This window comes from Natator depressus, chromosome 2 (genome assembly GCF_965152275.1).
Source record: "Natator depressus isolate rNatDep1 chromosome 2, rNatDep2.hap1, whole genome shotgun sequence".
Lineage (NCBI taxonomy): Eukaryota > Metazoa > Chordata > Testudines > Cheloniidae > Natator > Natator depressus.
This window is the reverse complement of record NC_134235.1, coordinates 250670219-250692981: the sequence shown is the minus strand read 5'-3', so window position 1 is coordinate 250692981 and position 22763 is coordinate 250670219. Positions and strand designations below refer to the sequence as shown.

The 22763-nt window shown below is 42.6% G+C and overlaps 1 protein-coding gene across 1 annotated transcript in view; it reads left to right on the top strand.

The window, feature by feature from the left end:
- Positions 1–22763, top strand: part of LOC141983318 (sodium channel protein type 5 subunit alpha-like) — a 132405-nt gene that overhangs the window by 43870 nt on the left and 65772 nt on the right. The window contains exons 9-13 of the mRNA XM_074946338.1: positions 6370–6433; positions 8870–9011; positions 9936–10133; positions 11158–11340; positions 14091–14217. Of these exons, the coding sequence (XP_074802439.1) occupies positions 6370–6433; positions 8870–9011; positions 9936–10133; positions 11158–11340; positions 14091–14217 (714 nt within the window). The remainder of the gene's footprint in view (positions 1–6369; positions 6434–8869; positions 9012–9935; positions 10134–11157; positions 11341–14090; positions 14218–22763) is intronic.

Genomic DNA, 22763 nt, shown 5'->3' with positions numbered 1-22763 from the left:
AGTGAAAAGTATGACAGTTAGGAATTAAACAATGAACAAATACAAAATGGGAAATAACTGGCTAAGCAGTAGTACTGCAGAAAAGTAGCTGGGGGGTTACATTAGATCACAAATTGAATATAAGCCAACAGTGTGATGCTGTTCTAAAAAAGTCAAATGTCATTCTGGGATGTATTAACAAGTATATTGTATGTAAAACATGGGAGGTAATTGTCCCGCTCTTCTTGGCACTGATGAGGCCTCAGTTGGAGTACTGTGTCCAGTTTTGTATACCACACTTTAAGAAAGATGTAAACAAACTGGATAGGGTCCAGAGGAGAGCAATAAAGATGATGATAGGTTTAGAAAACATGATCTATAAGGAAAGATTGAAAGAATTGGGCATCAATGGCTATTAACAGGATGGGCAGAGATGGTGTCCCTAGCCTATGTTTGCCAGAAGCTGGGAATGAACGACAGGGGTGGATCACTTGATGATTACCTGTTCTGTTCATTCCCTCTGGGGCCTCTGGCACTGGCCACTGTCGGCAGACAAGATATTTTGCTAGATGTACCTTTGGTCTGACCCAGTAGGGCCATTCTTATGTTCTTATATTTTGTCTAGAAAAGAGAAGGCTGGGGTGGGGGGTTGGGGGGTCCTAACAGTCTTCAAATATGTAAATGATTATACAGTGAGGATGGTGATCAATTGTTCTCAATGTCCACTGAGCGTAGGACAAGAATTAATTGGATTAGTTTTCAACAATAGAAATTCAGGTTAGATATTACAAAAAGCTTTCTAAGTATAAGGATAGTTAAGAAGTGGAATAGGTTTCTTGAGAAGGTTGTGGATTCCCCATCCTTGGAAATTTATAAGAACAGGTTAGATCAGAGGTTCCCAAAGTTTGGGGCATGCCCCCCTAGCAGGGTGCAGAGGAGTGTTTGGGGGGTACAATGGGTCCCAGACCAGCCCCCACAGGGGGGTGGGGAAGGAGCACCAACCAGTCCTGCCCCACCCCTAGCCATGCCCCGCCCCCAGCCTTGGCCCCCAGCTGGGGCTCCACTAACATCCCTGGCCCCTCCCCCCAGCCTTGGCCCCCAGCCTTGGCTCTATTCCTGGCCGTGGCCCCAGACCCACTCCCAGCTCCATCCTCAGCCCCCTTACCCTGTCCATGTTCCCTCCCCCCCACACTCAGAGCTGCGGCCCTGCTGCTAGCCCCAGCTCCCGGGAGGTGGCGTGGATGGGCAAGAGGGGGCGTGACCCTGAAAAGTTTGGAGACCACTGGGTTAGACAAACACATGTCAGGGATGGTCTGGATATACTTTATCCTGCCTCAGCATGGGGAAGTGGACTTGATGACCTCTTGAAGTCCCTTCCAGCCCTATATTTCTATGATTCTGTACTGGTGAATCTGTCCCTTAACTTGCAATTGACAAGAGGGCTATATTAGTGAGACTGGTACTGTATGAAGGGGGTCAGAAATAGTCCTGTCTCCGAGTCTCAATGTCTCTGCACTTTAAGGGCTTCCCCTGTGTTCCTGCCTCAGTTCCCCAGCAATGCTACCTCAATGTGCAGTGAAGCCAAAGTAGCAGTGCCTTTCAAGCATGAATGCCCATGCCAACATCCAAACAGAATCTTTAAGGAGCAGTGACAGTTAAGCCATGTAATCTACCAGTGAGAACTGTTGATGTGTGTCCAGTCTCCCTCATATGACTGAGTCATTACAATCAATAGAATTGTTGCATGCAGATTAGCTGCAGATAAATGGTGGTAATTGGTTGAGTGCATCTTGGTACAGGAAAGTATATGGTACTGAAGTACATTCAACTGTTAGGGGAGCTGGAATTTCCTTTACTTTCTGTTTGGCTAAATATTGAGTTCTCAGTATGGATGCCCAATGTTTTCTCAGTACTGAGCTCCTCTGTAGAACTCACTGCTAGACTTACATTAGAACCTATCATTCCACTTTCAGCAGCCCCTCCCTTAGTGGTGAAATGTTCATACTCATCCTGTGAGTCTCAGCACAGTGGAGAAGGATCCCCTACTTATTCCTCAAGGATCCCCCTTCTTATGAGTTTTATGAATTTGAGAGGGAATCCAGGACTTCATGTAGACCTAGACACCATAAAGTTTATGAGGATACACATATTCTGGTACCTTTTCCTGTGGCCTCTGGTCCTTACATGAATAATGTACCACCATGGCCATATTGGAACTATTGGGGTCCTTATAGTACAAGGCATAACTCCCATGCACTAACCTCCAGGAAGATATCCTCCTTCCCTAATCAGAGGCAAAATCGTATGATGACTCAGATGACACCACTGGATCTTCGAACAACAGAGGAACTTTCTGAGGAAGAACAACCTCAGACTGAAGATCTAGAAGTATCTGACTATTTTGTCCTTGTCTTCAAGTGCGGTAGTGATCCCCTTTATTTTATCTCATCTGAATGACTACAAGAGCTTCCAAGAACTGCTGAAGCAGATAGCTGAGTCCTCCCAGATTCCATTAGCAGAGATGCAGGAGTCCCCACAGAAATTACTGGACATTCTCCATGCCACAGCGCCAAAGATTGGGGCACTCCCCATTAAGGAGGCTCCTTTGGACCATGCCAGAAATATTTGGCAAACACTTGTGTTGATCACCTTCACCTCAATGAAAGCTGACAAAAGATTTCAGGTGTCATCTGTTCGAGAAAAATATCTTGTCTCTTGGGTGATTGTGGCAGATAATGAGAAAAGCTGACCGTGTCAACCGAGAATGACTCCTTGTGAAAAGGAACCAAAATGGCTAGATTTAATTAGTCAAAAATGTTACTCATCTGCCAGTTTAAAATTCAGAATTTCAAAGTATCAGAAATCATTAGCGTATTATGGTTTTCTCAGCTACAACAACTGTATGGATTTTGTTGATAAGCTGCCAAAAAAAATAGGGAGGCATTTAAATCCTTAGTTTTGGAAGGACAGCTGATTGCTAGCATGTCCTTAGAGGCAGCTCTGGAAACTGTTAAGTCTGCTTCGTGAACTATGGCAGCATCAGTGGTTATGAGGTGGATGTTTTGGCTCCAAAGTTCGGGCATTCCAACAGAGGTTCAATCAATTGTGGAAGATCTTCCCTTTGTGGTTCAGAACTTTTCAACACTAAAACCAATGACACTCTCCACATGTTGAAAGGTCCCCAAGCCACACTTTGCTCTCTTATAGTGTATACATCTGCAACCAAAAGAAAACAAAGGAGACCTCATAGCTATTCTAAACAGAGAACATCACATGCATTTTCTTTTACCAGAGAAAAACAGAACTCCATAAAAAGAGGAAGTGTTTCCAAAGAAAAGAATTTCTGCATCAGCCACCTCTCGATTCTACCCTGAATCTACAAACATCATTTTGACAGGTTGGTCGAAATTCGCACCACAACCGTTTTGATAGATCTAGACCCTTCTTCCACTCCATTTGGGAACCATCTACACTTCTTCCCAAAATTATGGGACTCTCTAACAGACTGCTGGAAGCTGAAGATTGTCTCAGTACATTAGTCCGTACAGTCCCATACTGCACTCGCCCCTCACCCACTTCTGATGCCTTTTCAGGGACCCCTCTTATGAGAGACTATTACAGAAGGAACTAGAAACACTTCTGTCTCTCAGAGCAATAGAAGAGGATCTACAGGAATGCAAGAAGAAAAGTTTCTGCTCCAATTAGTACCTCATACCAAAGAACAAGGTGGGAATGGAATCCAGTTTTGGATTTGAGAGGACTCAACGTTTTCATACACCATTTTAAATGCAAACTGTCACATTAGTCTTCATAATTCCATCTCTAGAGCCACAAGACTGGTTTGCAGCTTGTGACCTTCAGGTAGCCTTCTTCCATATTTCCATTCATCTGGTACACAGAAAATGCTTACATTTCCAGACAGGACAGTACAATACACTACTGTATCATTAGAGACCCTTTGATCTCTCTTTATAACCAAGGATGCAATGTTCAGCAAGGTCTTAACGGTAGTTGCTGCTCATATAAGAAATCAGTGTTAGATTCTATGACAGCCAGAACCTGTCTGCCCCAAGACAAATTTGAAACCATGTCTAGTCTTATTACTCAACTTCAAACAAATCTACAGATAATAGTAAGGACTTGTGTAAGTCTACTCAGACACATAGTTTCCAGAAGGTTCACTGTGCTGATTGCCAGAGTACACCGAGGCTGCATGCAGGATTGGGTAAAATCAGTGTATGCACCAAGTTGATCCCTCAAGATGTTCTTTCCTCACTGAATTGGTGGAAAGATCTTGTGACAGATGCATCACTTCTGGGATGGGGAGTACAACTGGATTACATGGCAAGTGGACTTTTGAGGCGACTCTTACATATAAACGTATTGGAACTCAGTGGTTTGCAAGGCCTGGAATTGTTACCTGTGATTCAAGGATTGTCTGCCCAAATTATGACCAACAACATGACTCATGTTTTATAGAAGGCGGGGGGGGGGGAAGCATGATCATCCCGCCTTATGCCAAGAGGTGGTTTGATTATGGAATTGGTGCATTTGACACCAGATATCTCTAGCAGCAGTTCACTTTCCAGGTCTGCTAACACTCTGGCAGACAATTTAAGAAGGCTTTTCTCCTCAGATCATGACTGTACAAAGTTCCTTTGATTCCCACGGTACTCAGAAAGATCAAGCAAGGCACTGCCAGTGTCATCTAGATAGCTCCCACTTGGCGGAGGTTGTTTTGGTACCTGGAGCTGATACTTTCTCCAAGACCTTTACTCCAAACATTAGATGTGATATGCCAAGACAATGGGAACATCCGTTGTCCAACCTCCTCCTCCCTCCATCTCATTGCATGGCTAATGGATGGGTGTCAGATAGAGAGAGGTTTTTTTTTTCAGATGTCCTGAACATTCTGATAAATAGTGGGAAAAATTCTACCAGAGAAGCCTACACTGCTAAGCAGAAAAGATTTACAACAGGGTACATACAGTACCAGTTATGCCCTGTTAACACAAAGATACCTATCTTGGGCTATTTACTCTCTCTAAGGAACTCTGGACTTTTGATTAGTTTTGATAAAGTCCACATGACAGCCACCACTGCATATCACCCTCCTATGGAAGGCAGTAAAGAGCCTTCCCACTGCTCTGTCTAAATTCCTGAGACCTACGGTTTTTCTACCAGTAAAGAAACCTCCCCTATCTCCCCAGGACCTTAATGAGTTGCTTGCAAGTTTGGTGGATCCTCCATTCCAACCCCAAGCAACATGTAGCAATTACATCAGCTTGGAGAATTGGGGAGATACAGGGACTCATGGCAGGTTTTCCCTACTGATAAGGTGTCTCTTAGGCCAGATCCCAAATTCCTTCCCAAGGTAAATGCAGAATTGCATTTAAATCAAATGATTCATTTATCCGTATTCTTTCCAAAACCACATTCTAACCAGGGAGAGTCCAGATTACATATGGATGTTAGCAGGTCGCTAGCCTTTTATTTGCAAAGGACAACACCCTTCAGAGCTTCCCCAAGGCAGTTTATATCATTTCCTGACACAATGAAGGCCAACCAATTCCTGCCCAGAGATTATCTTAATGGGTTTTGGGGTGAATTAGACTTTATTATATTTTAGGTAGTTTATGCTAATGTAGAGCCCATTCTGCTTGGGCACTGGCAGCCTCTTCTGCATCCTTGCAAAGCATCCCCATTTTGGATCTGTCCAGCAGCTACTTGGGATTCAGTACATACTTTTATCAAGCATCCTTCCATAGCGGAAGCATCCACGTTGTTCACTTCTTTTGGAAGAGTTGTGCTGAAGTCTCTGTTTAGGTAGACTCTGAATACTCACCTCCTCATATCAGATCACTGCTTGGGAATTGCCAAAAATAGAATACATATAGGGAGAAACTCTCAAAGAAGAAAGATGTTTAACTTGTACAGTAACTGGAGTTCTTCAAGATGTATTATCCATATAGATACTATATGACCTGCCCTCCTTCCCCACTACTACAGAATCCTATTATATGTGGATTCTGTAGTTGCAAAGGAACTGTCTGGTGTGCATACACTACCCTTGATACAGGATCACAAGGACATTCAGGGCACATGTGCAGACCAAATGGCCAAAAGACTCCAATCTCTAATGGAAGAGATGCATGTGAGCCAAGAGTGGAAATATATATATATGCACGTGCGCGCACACACACACCTCAAAGAACTCCAGTTATTGTACAGGTAAGTAAATTTTTGAATTAATCAAATGTCAGTTTTACCTTTTGTGTCTATGTGCCCTTGCCAATATTTATTTCACTGGATATTTATCATGTCATATTAATCTAGGAGGTACATGTTAAAAAGTATTTTGAATGTATTATGCTTTCATTTTTCTTGTAGAAAATTTTTTCAAGAAGAATGGCACCATGGATATCTTATTGTGTGGCAACAGCTCAGATGCTGGGTAAGTGCAGTTAACCTTTCTTGGTTCTAAACTTTTTTCTTTGCTTCAGTACTTTTTGGCTTAACTCAGCCCACCAGTGACTAATGTGAAGAGCAAATTTCAAGTTCCTAAAGACAACAAAATGGGAGCAAGGATAATAAAAATATAACAAATAATAAGACAGTCTAATGAATGACAGGGGATAGAGTTTGAGCCCATGGTTTCTATACTCAGATCTAAATTCTTCCTCGGCCTTCTGGCAGATGTTCTTGCAATTACTTTAACTTTCTTCTCAGAAATGTATTTAATACACTTCCATTTAATGAATTACATTTCAAAAGAATGAGAGGTGGAGATGGAAGTAGGGTTAACTTCAGTGTTTTCATTTCAGAAAAAAATAAAATTTAACCCAAATCTGTTCCTACCCTGAGGGTGTAGAAGGATAGGACTGACAAATAGGCAGGGGAGACTCAGCTGCACTTCCTCTCCTGTACCCAGGACATCAGACAGGATTTAAAAGGTCAGGGACAAGATATGGAGAGTTTTTGTTTCTTGATAATGCAAGAAACTCCAGCCCCCTCACAAATTTCAACCCTGCAGGAAGGATGCAGAGTCTCTCCCCTTTCACTCACCATAAGAGGAGGAGGAGGAGAAGTGAGGATGCCAGGGGGAAGGGAAGAACTTGTGGGGGGTGTGGGCAGATGTAGGGGCAGAATTGATGGGGTACAGCAGATGTGCGGTTGGGGGGGCACACTGATCTAGGGTCTGGCTGTGGGGCTGATCTGATGTTGGAGCTGGGGGACAGGCAGAATTGATGTGTCAGTGAGATGTGGGAACTCTGACCATAGGATTAATTTAATACAGGCAAAGAAATGTAAATCTGGAAGGACCTCCACGCTGAGGCAGTAACCCACTTGTCAGTTTCTCTGTTTTGGTAGGTGGAAGGGGGTGGTTTGCCCTAGAGGAATTGCCAGGGTTTTACTAAGGGTTTCTCCCTGACCCTTCGAGAACTCCCCAGGGTAGACTAACTTTGTTGACTCTTGGGAGGACACGGATACAGCCTTCCGATTGAAGGATTGACACTCAGGCAGTAATTCTTCCAAAAAATAAATCTTAATTTAATATATCAATATTCCCTGTACAATAAACCTTAAAAGCATATCTCAAGAAACAAAATGCAAATCCCATTAGCACAGGTATGCATATCAAAGTACCCAATACTGCAATACCATACAGTTGGAAATAGCTTTTAAGTGGTCACATTCTACATGCGGTGATCAATCACATGTAGAATGCTGACAGCAAGTTCTTACCTAAAACATTAAAATTGTATATAGAGTAACAAACATACATACACAACGTCCAACTTTATCATCTCTGGCATACACACTCATATGTCTTGGTTCCTTATACTATGGTCATCATGCTTATTTCTCTATAGTCGTCTTTCCCTCTAATCTGACTGCAGTCCATTTGCTCTGTCATGACAACTTAGCTGTCACTGCTGCCACAGCGCTCCCTTCTTCAGTGATTTCAGCTCTCTTCTGATCTTCCTTCTTCCTCTTCTGTTTCTCCAGAATCCCCAGTTGACAACACTCGGACGTTTAGTAGGTTCTAGTCTCAAGATCAGGCCCAGTGTTGTTAGAATTACTGTTAAATGGGGAACCCCGACGTGCACAGTTGCAACACTTACACTTAGAAAAACCTTGAATTTGCAATAGTTTCATATACACAGTTAGCAAAACCACAAACACTCCACCGAGCAAGGTAGATGGAGAGAATACAGAATGAGATCTGAGCATCCATAAATTCACACCATCCCTTGCAAAAGCACCTGAAGTGTTAGTCATCCTCATCATGATTGTCATCCTGGCATCTCCCAAGGCACGTAGGCTCGGAAACAGCTTTTATAATGTGTTACCCTGATGCCACTCTGTCTAATGCATATTCAGTCAGCCTCTGACTGTAGTTCAGAGTCTAAAGATAACCTTAGTTCACAGTGTAAAAGGCAGAAGGTAGGTCTTCTAAACAGTTACTCCAGCACCAATTCTTCCAATGATTTCAATCAGACTATGCACATGTGTAACTCCACAGAACTGGGCCCGTGTTTAAGACAAGGTGCGTTAAAAGAAGCAGAGGAAAAGTTAACTTAGAATGGGAAATAATATTATCTATATACAAAATAATATTTAACATATTTTTGTGTACGTGTGTTTTTGTATTACTCTCTCTGCCCTTCCACTTTATGGCCCTCTTTCCCAACAAAATATTGTAGGGATGTGGAGGATATTTGCTTAGCATGGGTTAGTGTTTGCAGGTCTCATGGAAGAAGTGAGTCCTTATATTTCAGTTGTAGTATAACTGAGTGTGTAATCTGAATTTTCACAGGAACTGAAGCTATTTGCCTTTAAATTTGGACCTGTTAAGTTTTCATCACTTTTTATTCATCATCTGTAGCTCCTGTCCAGATAAATATGTATGTCTAAAAGTTGGGAAAAATCCTGATTATGGCTACACAAGTTTTGATACGTTTGGCTGGGCCTTTCTTTCCTTGTTCCGCCTGATGACACAAGATTACTGGGAGCGTCTCTATCAACAGGTATCAGATTTACTTAATTCAAATATTAAATAAAGCAGTAATGTAGTTGGATAAATGTATAAAGTATTTAAAGTAAAAAGAGGAAAAGAAGTCTAAAATGAAATGATGGGTGAAGTCACAGAATAAGTGACTAAACTGTGCACATCCATATGATGAGAGTATTACAGCTAACTCACTATACGAAGCTTCTGCTGCTTTCAATAAAGAATTTTTACAAGGAAATTAAACATCATGAAAAACACTTAATAGCTTGTTGTATGATGGGTCAATAAGTAGAGGGCAGAAGATTTTACTGGCCTGGAGGAAAGATTCAAATCATGCTACATATATATCCCCAAAAAGGGGGACCACAAGGGACTGGGAGCGGTAACATAATACAAAGCTTTGCACCTCTGAATCTGACTAAAATTCTTCCTATTTAATGGCTGTTTGGCAAGAGCATAGCCTCTTTGTACTGCGGTGTTTGCCAGACTTCCTGCAAGGGGGCAACATAATGCTTCCACAGCCCTTTAAACTAACCCTAATCCCAGGGAGTGTAGTGCAGCAGAAGGGGACTGAGATGTCACTGTGCAGTGCTCCAGTACCACAACAGAGCCTTCCCCTCAGACATGCAGCTCCCTTTCTGTTCACCCAAACTGAGGTCTACTGGCCACCATCAGGAAGGTCATTAGGGCTCATTGAGGGTGGTAAGGAAGTGGGAACGGAAGCCCAAATAGGTTGTGGGGGTTTAAAGGGTTTTTTTAAAGCATTTTATTCAGGAATATGGAAATGTAACCAAGGTTTTTAAAAACACCTTAAAATAATATTTACTACTTTCATATAGTGCTTTACATTTTCAATATGCTTTATGACCATTAACTAATCTAATTACACTAGAAGTGTCATGTCAAACTCCTTACTTTAGTGTGTACTTTATGCTTACAGACTCTCAGAGCTTCTGGAAAAATCTACATGCTCTTTTTTATGCTGGTCATCTTTGTGGGTTCATTTTATCTGATCAACTTGATCCTGGCTGTAGTGACTATGGCATACGAAGAGCAGAACAAAGCTACTATTGCTGAAACTGAGGCAAAGGAAAGGAAGTTTCAGGAAGCCATGGAACTGTTGAAAAAAGAGCAAGAGGTCCATAAACTATTCCCTTGTTAATGTTTGGCACTCTCCACTTGCAATATATAACATTTGTAGTGGTATTTATCAATCCCTCCTTATCTTTGAGTGTGTATAAACAATGACACTATGATCACTGATGAGAACAGGTGCCGGCTACTACCTTATTCAAAGTTATCAGAGTGCTTTCTAGAGCAAATAGAAACAATGCCTCACTCATAAAAAGTACGTGAGAGTAGAGAACAGAAAAGTGTGAGTAGTGAACATAAAAATGTAACATTAGTTCATGGTACTGTAAGCAAAATAGTATTGTAAAGGCTGACAGGTCTAAAATTCCACCAACCTGTAGTTTCCATAAGGACACATGAACGTTTTTTTTTTTTATTCCATTGCTCAGCTGGCCCATTCTTGTGGGTAGGCTGGGTATTGAAACATACAATAATTCTATTCTTTGACAGCTTTAGAGTTTGATCGAAAGCCAATTGGAGACCATGAAAAGACTCCAATTGACTTCAATGGATCAGGCTCCTAGAGAGCAGGATTCTTGTATATTTGAAATATCGGTGAAAACACAGATTGGAGCAATGACAGCAGACCACTGTGTGACTGCAGTCCTGAAGATACCCAACAGAGGTTGTGATTTTCAGTGTTTAGGTCCTCATTTTGGGAAGTGGATAGATGTGCTAATACTCAAATGTTAAACTGATTCTGTACAATCTGTAAAATGTACACAGAAAAATAGGAGTTGATTGGTATGAATGATCCAAAGTTTTATATTTTGCCTCTGACAGGGGGAGTATCTGTTTGTACACAAACACTGCATGTAACCAATTGCTCAATTCTCTGTATGGAGTGGGAAATCCTTCCTAATACCTTCAGTGATCAGCTTGCACCAGAAACATAAAGTTAGTATTTTAACCACCTATATGAAATGATAATTGTTAACAAGAATTATAGAGCACTGCAGTACTTTTCCCTTACTGATATCCTAACTCTGTATCTAGAGTACCAGCTATGTTTTTTGTTTGTTTACTTTTAGGCATTGGCTGCTAAAGGATATGATACAAAGTCACTTTGCTCCTTTGAAATGTCACCTTTACCCGCCGAAGAAGTCAAAGATAGAAGCAATAGGAGGAATAAAAATATGTCCTTAGGGATAGAAGATTACGGGGAAGATCGAAAAGTTCCCAAATCACAGTCCAGTAGCTGTCAACAAAACTCGGTAATGAATTATCTAAATCTAAAATCCTTATAGCTTTGTTAGTTTTAGAACAGAAATTGCTCAAAAGCACAAACACAATCCCATTAAAAAATAGAATGCTGTATTTATAGATATAAGCTAGCATTTGCTTCTTTGGTCTTTAAAGCTAAATCTCCTTTCAGCTGAGAAAGAAGCAGATAACATTTCACAGCAAAAGGAAAACTTTTGAGAAAGTTATGTGTGAATGAAAGCAGAGAAGATTTTGTTGTAACAGAAATATTTTCATGAACGTTTAAAATATATGTAGATTAAAATATGTTAACATTCTGTGTAATATTGGGAAATTTAAAAAAATACATTGGAACTGGAATTTAATTAACATTCCATAACAGACTTTTGCACTGATGCAGCTGCGCCACTGTTGTACGTCTGGTGAAGACACTGTATGCTGATGGGAGAGCGCTCTCCTGTCAGCATAATTACTCCACCTCCAGGAGATGCAGAAGCTATGTCAGCAGGAGAGCATCTCCCACTGACATAGTGCCGGTGTGGGAAGAGCTTAAGTCGCTGTAACTTGCATCACTCAGGGGGCTGTTCTTTTCACACCCCAAGTGACGTAGGTTAGATTGACTTAAGCAGTAGTGTAGACCTTCCCTAAATTAAATCATTTTATGAGTAACTTTATTTAATGTTGGACTTACAGACCTTCCATGGTTGATTGAGGTACTAAAAATCGTTATCATTCCCAAGAAACATATTGCACAATGCTATGCCATTTTTCCCTTTTTCATTTTTTGGGACTTTTAGGTTCTCCTTGTACTTACTTGTGGTCCCAGTGCAAACCAAATGAAATGCAGGCTCAGCCATGGAAGCATATTCAATTTCCAGTTACCTAGCAGAGACATTGGCTCCAAAACAGATTTTGGTGATGATGAGATCTTCAGTGCTTTGGAAAATGAAATCCAATGCAGGTTACGGTTGATGACACCTATGTTGATGACAACCAAGTGTGCAAAGTCAAATGAGCCATAATTATGACTCTGCTACTCCAAATTAGAATTGGCAAATTTTCTAGTTTGTGTGAAATTAGATATTTCAAAATTTGGTTTGATGTGTACCGAACCCAAATTTTTTGAAATTTCCCATTAACTGGAAATTCTGTAAAATTTTTGTTTTGGAAATACCAACACTTGGTATTTCCAAAATGAGATATGTGCCCTGGGACTCTAGCAGTTGCTGACTGAAAATAACATGATTCATGTAAATTTCAGTCGTCAGCTGCCAGGGATCCCACGGTTCCTGGGAAGCCCCACCATGTGAACTGCTTGGGGCAGGGACCCTAAGGCTTCTAGACTCCCAGGCCAGCTGTCTCCCCAGACTGTCTGACTCTCAGGGAAGCTGGCTCACCAGGTTGTCGGATTTGTGCAGCCTGTGAGCTAGTTGGCATGGGAATCTAGAAGCCCTGGGGTCCTTGCCCCCAGGGCAGTCCGCATGGTAAGGCTTCCCAAGAGCTGCATAATATGGAAGTCCTGCATCTCTGGCCCTGGGACAATATACATAGTGGAGCTGTGCAGAACTATGAACATCAGAAGCCTGGGGTTCCTAGCAGTCCACTAGACAAGCTGCCAGGAACCAGGCAGGGTTCCATCGAAAGCTAGTCTGTGGTTCATTGAGCCTGACATGTTTAATCAAAACATTTCAGGTTTGATGAACTGGCATTTTCCAGCAAAACCCTGTTTTGTCAGAAATTCCCCAAGCATCTGTACTGTAAACAAATGCAGAATAGCAAGTGGAACAATATAGATGGTTTCAGTGGCGTGATTTCATTGATGGGAGAAGAAGGTACCAGGGCATGCAGTTTAGAATCAACTTCTCCTCAAGGATTATTGCTTCACCCAGTTATGAAAAACCTTAGAATAGATGATTTGGCAAGAAAAGTGCACTTTTTAAAAATGCACTTCATATTATGTTTTCCTTCAGAACCATACAGTTTTCTATGGTTTCTTTAGATATTGTAACACTATCAAACATTCACTAAAACACAACAAATAGGAACTACTGGGCAAAATCTGTTCCTTGTGACACCATTGTAAATCTGGAGTTACTCCAGTGAAGCTGAAAACAGAATTTGAACCAATATGAGCACCCTGGGTCAAATTCATCACTTGAATAAGAAGATACAACTTCCCCCAATGTCACTGAAATTGCACTTGCTTACATTGGTAGTAAAATTGATCCCATGGCTGAAATATAGCTGACATGCTACTGACAACTAGTTAAAGTTGCATAAGTTTTTGCATTGAAAACTCCCTTTTTCAGTTGCTAATAACTTTTTCAAACTTATCTCTTGAGGAGTAAAAACTCTCTAGGTCTGGTCTCTGCCCAGAGGTGATTTTTTTTATTTGTAAAATTTGAGCAAAAACAGAGCATCCACTTTTTGAGTATGAAAAAGAAACACTACAGATTAGTTCAGGATAGGAAAGGCAAAATACTGTAATCAAAGAGAAGTTTTAGATAGGCAGAATCTCATTAACCAATCTCAAGTTTGTTCAGAATACTGGAAGGCAAATACCCTGGGAACTGTCATGGCCACAAGGGAGTCAGGCCTTTATTTTTTAACTCATTCCAAATGGCTATTACTTCCTATAGAAGAGGCCCATTTATCTCATTGCGTGTCATCATTCATATTAATGTCCATGCCTATCCCTGTCAAATTCTTACCTCACTTTGTATTGTTTTATGTTACTAACCATGTTTACTTGTTTAAACAGACCCCTGTATGTGATGAAGTGAGCAAGAAGCATTTGCTCCATCATCTGTCAGTGGACTATTTTAATGAGCCACTACAAAGACAAAAGGCAACTGAGGCAGTCAGTACCATTACCTGTGTCCTGGAGGGTAAGTCATTTCTCATAATTTTTAATTCAAACCTAAGCATATGTTGATATGAAAGATCAAAATCTAAAAAAAAATGGGGGGTGGGGGAATAGAGCCTTTGCAAATGCTTCAGTTAGGAAATGCCAGAATAAATGTTCTGTGCATCCTTAATTTGGCTCCCTTGTGAATATATATATTATGATCTTATACCTGTCTTTCAAGAGGGGACCTATCTTTTAAGAGGATAACAAAGAGGAGCCAGGGGATTATAGTCCAGTCAGCCTAATTGGATACCTGGAAAGATATTGAAACAAATTATTAAACATTTTGTAAGCACCTAGTGGATAATAAGGTTATAAGGAATAGCCAGCATGGATTTGTTAAGAATATATCATCCCAAACCAGCCTAATTTCCGTCTTTGACAGGGCTACTGGCCTAGCGGATAGGGGAGAAGCAGAAGATGTGATATATCTTGATTTTATTATGGTTTTTGACACAGTCCCACATGACAGTCTCATAAACAAACTTGGGAAATGTGTACTAGATGAAATTACTGTACGGTGGGTGCAAAATTTGTTGAAAGATCATACTCAACGGCTATGTCTACACTGCACATCACTGATGGCAGTGTGTAGGGTATGTATAGCTACACTCCACAGAGAAAAGCATGCTGCGATGTGAAAGGCTCTGGCAAGGGAGGCAGCAGGGAAAGGCTGTGGCTGTGGGGAGCTGCCAGAGTCTCTCTCTGCTGTCTCCTCACACCAGAGCTTTTCCCTGCTGCTGGAGCCTTTCCCTGCAGTGGGGAAAGACTCTGGTAGTGGGTAGGCAGCAGGACACTACACTGCTAAAAATAGCAGTGTAGATGGAGGAGGCACTGTTTGGGTATGTAGAAAGCCATGTTGGGTACATACCTGGGTTCAGGCCTTCCTTTATTCACCAAAGCAGTGCATCACCATCTACACTACTATTTATATCTCTGCTAGGGGAGAGTGCAGTGTGTTGTACTTTACACACTGCCATAAGGAGCATGTAGTGTAGAAGTATCCAAAGAGTAGTTATCAGTATGTCACTGGCAGACTGGGGGAGAGGGATATATCTAGTGGGGCCCCACAAGGGTCTGTCCTTGGTCTGGTACTATTTCATATTTTCATTAATGACTTGGATAATGGAGTGCAAGGTATACTTATAAAATTTGTGGAGGGCATCAAGGTAAGAGGGGTTATTAGCACTCTGGAAGACAGGATTAGAATTCGAAACAACCTTGACAAATTGGAGAACTGGTTTGAAATCAACAAGATGAAATTCAATAAAGACAAGTGAAAAGTACTGCACCAAGGAAGAAAAAATTAAATGCACAAAAAGCAAAATGGGGAATAACTGGCTAGATGGTAGTACCACTTAAAGGATCTGGGAGTTACAGTGGATCACAAATGGAATATGAGTCAACAATGTGATGAAGTTGCAAAAAAAGCTAATATCATTCTGAGGTGTATTAACAGGAGTGTTGTATGTAAGACCCAGGAGGTAATTGTTCCACTCTACTCAGCACAGGAGTTGCCTCAGCTGGCGTATTGTGTCCAGTTCTAAATTTAAGAACGATGTGGACAAATTGGAGTACGTCCAGTGGAGACCAACAAAAATAATAAAAGGTTTAGAAAACCTGAACTATGAGGAAAAATTAAACCATCCAACCTGGATCCTTCAACTACGGCATGATGCTTGGTAAAAGTATGTACTGAAACCCAAGTAGTTGCTATACAGATATCCAAAATGGGGATGTTTTGCAAGGAAGCAGTGGAGGCTGTCTGGGCCCTAGTAAAATGGACTCTAACATTGGCTGGAGGATCTAAACTAGCTAACTCATAACCAAGTCTAATGTTCCCCAAAGCCTATTTAGATAATCTCTGAGCAAATTGGTTGGCACGTTAGTCTTGAGAAAAGAAGACTGAGGGTGCAGCTGATAAATATGTTAAAAAAATTTATAAATAAGACAGTGATCAGTTGTTCTCCATCTCTGCTGAAGTTAGGATAATTAGTAATTGGTTTAATCTGCAGCAAGGGAGATTTAGGTTAGATATTAGATATGGGCTTCTAAGGGATGTTGTGGAATCCCCATCACTGGAGGGTTTTAAGAACAGGCTGGACAAACACCTGTCAGGGATGGTCTAGGCATACGTGGTCCTGCCTCAGCGTAGGGGGCTGGACTAGATGGCTTCTCAAGGTCCCTTCCAGACCTATGATTCGATGATACAGTCTTTAATTTTGTGATCACATACTTTTTATTCTACAGGAACCTCTTTTCATACAGTGCACAGGATGGGCAATGAATGAGGTAGTGATTGCAGAAGGAGAGAGGATGTTTTCTTGTGTTTAAGGCACTAGATTGGGACTCAGGAGAACTGGGTTCTATTCCTTACTCTGCCATATACTGTGATATTGGGAAAGATTATCATAGTGCATATGCACAAGGGAACCTCATTAAAGTTCTTCAAGTATATGTCCCTACGCGTGCTCCATGGTAGGCATGCCCATATACCCTGTCAGAAACTGCAAAGTAGTGTCCATGGGCCCATGCCTGCACAGGGCAGCATCTCCTGCTTAGAAGGAGACTATATAGGGAAGCTCAAACCCACTACCACTCAATTCCTTCTCAACCATCTGTAGCTCAAGACGGAGAGTTTTGCCATCTGCTGTATTCAGCTTCCTGCCTTGTCTTTGTGAATTCTTTATTTCATTGGATACCTTTATTTTATTTAGCACTGTTGTGATAGTTAGGGGGTGGAGCATTTTCCCCTTCTCTCCTTCTTCAGTCATTTGTGGAAGAGCACAATTTGTCATGCCCTGGACCCCAGGGTTTAAGACCTGTGAGATTTCCCACAGGTCCTTTCCCCACAGTGACAGACACTCCAGCTGCCTGCAGTGTCTGGGGGACTCTTGCCACCCTTGTAAGTGCAAGGTCGGTCTGGGTTCCAAAGGCAGATGTAAGAAAGACTGGGAGACTAGACTTAAGTTCCTATTTATGAAATATGCCCTAGCTCCAAAGAGGTCCGCTTCCCTTACATACATCAGCTTCTACATCACAGGCTGCCTCCGTCCCAATTATTGCCTCATCTGCAGCCCCAGAAAATAAGAAGGAAAAAAGTCTCTCCAACCAAGGAAATGAAGAAAAGGGCCAGATCACCCCATAAGACCCATTATCAGGCAAAGAAGCCCTGTTTGGACATACCTACCACCAAAGCAACCACTGCGACAGCACTATCTGATACATTGTGGCACCGTGAGACACTCAGGGATACCATCCATGCCCCAGTACTGGTATCTCACTGTACCCCTGAAAGGGGAGATGTCTCTATGATCACCTTGGTACCACAGCAGATTCCATCTCGCCAGCCAATACTGACCTAAACTTTGTGTGAAGGCTATCAGAGCCCTCTACCTCCTTCCAGGTCCCTTTCATCAGAGGATCTCATTATCTCCGGTGAACCTGAGTCAACAGTACTGGGAAGATCTTCCAGTGTTATCTCCCCGGTACCACTGTGAAAGTAGCAAGTTGAGACTCGTTTAAGTCTCCAGCCTTCAGTACTGGTTAGAACATTGAAGGACCCTCCCACCCCTGTTTAGTTCAAGGGAAGATTCCTCGTACTCAGCTACTTGATACAAGGATCCATCCAGTACCATACTACCCTACCCCACACCCATGAGTCCCTTTCATGAGGAGGATCCTAAGGAACTTACCAAACATCATAAACTCAGAGTTTATGATTATCACTGGAATCCCTTGCTTTATCCTTCTCCATAGTGGGGTTACTGGGATCCCTGGAGCCACTATGTTGATCAACTTCATTGGGTGCCTAAGAGAAAGCACTGATACCATACCAGCAATCAGCACCTACATAGTGTCCTATGATACCACACACATTGGTACTGCACACTTTTCTGCTACTGGACAATGTACAAGAAGAGCAAGAGTCTTAGGCCATGGAGATCTCACCTCCATTTGCCCTCCTACACTGATGATTTTAAGACCTTCCAGAACTTCACTGAAAAACTAGTGGACTTATTTCAAATCTGACTAGAGGAAGTCCCAGAGCCGAAATATTCCTGGTGGCCATCTTGAACATCAGTCCCAGTGAAAGGCTTTATCCTCTCCCGGACGCAACCTGTGGCAAATATCTCCTACAATCCCACCAACATATAAATGGGCAGATAAGAAATTCTACATCCCATGCAAAAGAGTGGAATACTTCTTCTCCCACCATAACCCCAGTTCCTTGTAAAGGATGCAACCAATGATAGGAACCATCAGGCTTGCTCTAGGCCTTCTCCTTCTGACAAGGAAACTAACCAGCTAGACTTGCTGGGAAGGAAGAGCTACTCCTCAGCAGCTCTCCAATTTCAGATTGCCAACTACCAGGCCTTGGTGACAAAATATGATTTTAACACATACTCCAAATTTACACATTTTAATTGAGCACTTGCCACAGGACCAGAAAGATCAATTTCAGACTATCGTCATTGAAGGACAGTTGATTGTGAAAGCCTTCCTGCAAGCTGCACTGTCCTAGATGCTGCTGACACAGCTGCAAGGTCCATGGCCACAGTGATTATCATGAGAAGAGCATATTGGCTCCTGTCCTCAGGCCTACCAGAAAAGTTCAAAACATGGTGGAAGACCTCCCGTTTGAAGGACCTAAGCTCTTCAGTGAACATACAGACTCCTCTCTCCATACACTCAAGGACTCCAGGGCAACATTACAGTCACTGTGGATTTATGTGCCTGTAATGAAAAAATGTTTTAGTAGATCCCAAACTGCTCAAAGATTGAAACCATTCCAGTCTATCAGCATGCTTTCCCAAGACCTCAGTAGCCCTTCAAGAGAAAGACCAGACCACATAAATGGGGACCTCCCACCTCATTTCTACCCAATCAGCTACACCTTCTAAGAGGCACTTGTGACAACTCAGTCAAGGAAATCAAGCAGTCCACTCCAAAGGATCATATATTATGCGACTACCCCCCTTTGGAGACCAACTATCACACTACCTACCTCAAACTGGGAGTACCTTACATCAAAGAGGTGGATAGTGGAGGTCATCAATATGGGTTACTGTATCTACTTCCATTCAGTTCTATTCCGCCTTCCCACTCCTCCTCCTTATCCCTTCTCAGGGATCCTTCTCACAAGGAATTCCTAAAACAAGAAGTTCATTCCGTCCTCCTTCTGGGAGCAATAGAACCAGTTCCACCAGAGTTCAGTAGAAGAGGGTTCTATTCTGATTACTTCCTTGTTCCCAAGAAAGGTGGAGGGTGGAGACCAATCCTTAACTGCAGGAACTTAAATAACTGTGTCCTTAGCACAATACTTCAGAATGCTTGACTTTAACTACCATAATTCCATCCTTAGATCCAGGAGACTGGTTCATTGCCCTCAGTATTCAGGATACCTACTTCCATGTAGCCATCCACCCCTTCCACAAGCATGGACGATTTGTGATCAGAGCCGGCTCTAGGTTTTTGCCACCCCAAGCAAAAAATTTGCAGCCCCAAGCTCTGAGAGCTCAACTGCCCAAGCAACAACAACAACAAAAAGAAAAGAAAAAAAAAAGATTGCCGGAATGCCGCCCCTGGAATTGTGCCACCCCAAACATGTGCTTGCTTTGCTGGTGCCTAGAGCCGGTCCTGTTCATGGTGGAGCAGACCACTATCAACATTGAGTTCTCCCCTTCAGACTCTCCATGTCTCCGAGGGCATTCACAAAGATTCTCTCAGTGTTAGTGGTTCATCTCCATCAGTGGGGAATATCAGTGTTCCCATATTTGGACAACTGGCTTTGCAAAGTCTGGTTGCCCCAAGAGGTCCAGTCAGCAATGTCCAGAGCATTAACACTATTCCAATTTCTGGGCCTCCACATCAACCACAAAAAATCCATACTAACTTCACTACAGAGAATAGACTTTATAAGAGCTACTCTAGACTCCACAAGCACGAGCCTACCTACCAAAAGAGAGAGTCTCCATCCTATCCAACAAATATCAGCTTTACAGTGCAACCCAGAAACAACAGTGAGGACTTGTCTACAGGTCTTGGGCCATATATTGGACTCCATGTATGTGACTCCTCATGAGAGTATGAACCTCAGGTGCCTCCAGACATGGATAAGAACAGTGTATACCCCCCAAAAGACAGAGTTTCCAAACATGTCACAGTACCTTGGAAGCTGTTGGACTCTTGTACTTGGTGGAAGGACCCAAGGCGGGTCTGTGATGGAACCCTGTTCTTGTATCCAGCACTTCCGAAGATCCTCACAACACATGTGTCTCTGAAAGGATGGGGAGCTCACCTATAGAGGGAGACAGCACTGAGCAAATGGTTGGCACAGGAATTGGCACTCCATATCAATATCCTTGAGCTAAAGCAGTACAAGATGTTTGCCAACATTTACTTCACTCCATATGAATCACTGTCAGAATAATGCTGGACAACAGCGTACTAATGTATTACAGGGCAGAGCAAGATCCCAGTCCTTATGTGCAAAGTCGTTATGGCTGTGGAAATGGTGCATCTCCCATCAGATAGACTGCTGATATTTCTATCTAGCAGGCCTCCTGAATGCAATTGCAGAATCCCTGAGTCTACACTTCTGGCAGGATCACAATGGGAGCTTAAAGACTCTGTCTTCCACAGTGTTTGCCAGACTTGGGGTATACCGGGGTAGACCTCTTTGCCACCATGAATGATGCAAAATGCCATCTGTTCTACTCCAAGGGAGGTTATGGCCTGAACACTCTGATGGATACCATGGCCCTGTATCCTTCTTTATGCTTACCCACCTATACCATTAATCCTCAAGATCCTTCTCCAGCTGCCCCAAGAAGGAGCAAGTGCTATTCTTATTGCACCTGGTTAGCTGAAACAGGTGTGGTATTCAGACCTCATCCACCTCTCAGAGGTAACATCCCTCAGACTTCCTATCACAAAGGACCTTGTGACACAGAACTCATCCATCCCAGCACTTCCTCCCTGAATCTGAAAGCATGACTCCTCAATGGCTCTCAAGCATGGAACTGACCATTCTGGATAGGGTTCAGTCAGTTCTTTTATTCAGTAGAAAGCCCAGTGCTCACAAGACTTACCTCCAAAAGTGCAAGTGCTTCCAATCCTGGTTCTGCCTTTCATCTTCTCTATACTTGGAAGTTCCACTTTTCAAGATCCTGCACTACCTGGGTCCCTCAATGAGCTCTATCAGTGTACCTCTGGCTGCCATCACAGCCTTCACTCACCCATCCAGAACTTCTCAGTCTTTGCCCACCCTACAACAACCAGATTTCTCAAGGGTCTATACAACTTGTTTCCTCCCATGGGACAGCTGGCCCCAAAATGGGACTTCAACCTGGTTTAAATACTCTACAAACCCACCCGCCCCACCCTTGGAACCGATGGCAGCCTGGTCCCTCCTCCATTTTTCCCTCAAAATTTCATTTCTAGCTGCCATCTCTTCAGCAAGTGAACGGGGGAGCAGGGAGCACTCATGGCAGACCCACCATGCCCCACCTTCTACAAATACAAGGTTATACTTTGTCCCCATCCTTGCTTCCTACCAGTTTTCTACCCAAAACTTCATGCCTCCAGAGAAGAATCAAGCCTTCATTCACTGGCTGTTGGAAGGGCCCTTGCTTACAATCTGGACAGGACTAAACCATTCCAGACCTCTCCCAGGCTATCGATATCAGCTGCAGATAGGATGAAGGACCAACTGATTTACACACAAAGGCTAAGAGGGTTTCAGGTTGCATCTTGACCTGCTATGAAAATGCTAGGGTGCATCCCCTTTACAGAGTAGCACAGCACATTCCACTGGAGCTCAGTCCACAGCTATAGCTCCTCTGAAGGACGTTGCCATAGCAGAAATCTGCAGGACTGGTAATTGATCTTTTATCGGTACTTTTGCCAAGCGTTATGCCATCTTATCTGCTTCCAGAGATGACGCCGCCTCTCGTGATGCAGTCCTTCAAACTGTCCTGAACTAACCTCCACAACACATGCCTCCTCACTGAGTTACTGCTTGGGGGTCTCCTACAATGAAGGGCATATACTTGAAGAAGAAGAGATTAAGAACTCAAGTTACTGTAAGGTAAGTAGAGATGTTTTATCCCTATGGGTGCTCCACCTCCCACCCTCCTTTCCTTCTACTGTGGAGTTGGCTTCATGATCAAGAAGGAACTGTGTGGTGGCAGGCTCATGCCTCCCTATATGTTCTCATTCTGAGCACAAGGTGCTGCTCTGCCCAGGCATGTGCCCGCAGACACTGCTTTGCAGTCTTCAGCTGAGAGCACACCAGCATGCTCACATCCTTTGGTGGAGCACCCAAAGGGCCAAAACATCTCAAAGCTACTGTAGTGCAAGGAGAGGTTACTTAGCAAAATTAAGCAAAATTAATTCTGACATTCCCTAACTTTTTAGTGCTTGACTTTGCCACCTTAAAATTCTTTTTTACTTTTTAAAAAATATGTTATATAGTGGGCTGGTAGCATCACATATTATTAAGGTTGCCTGACACTTCCCATT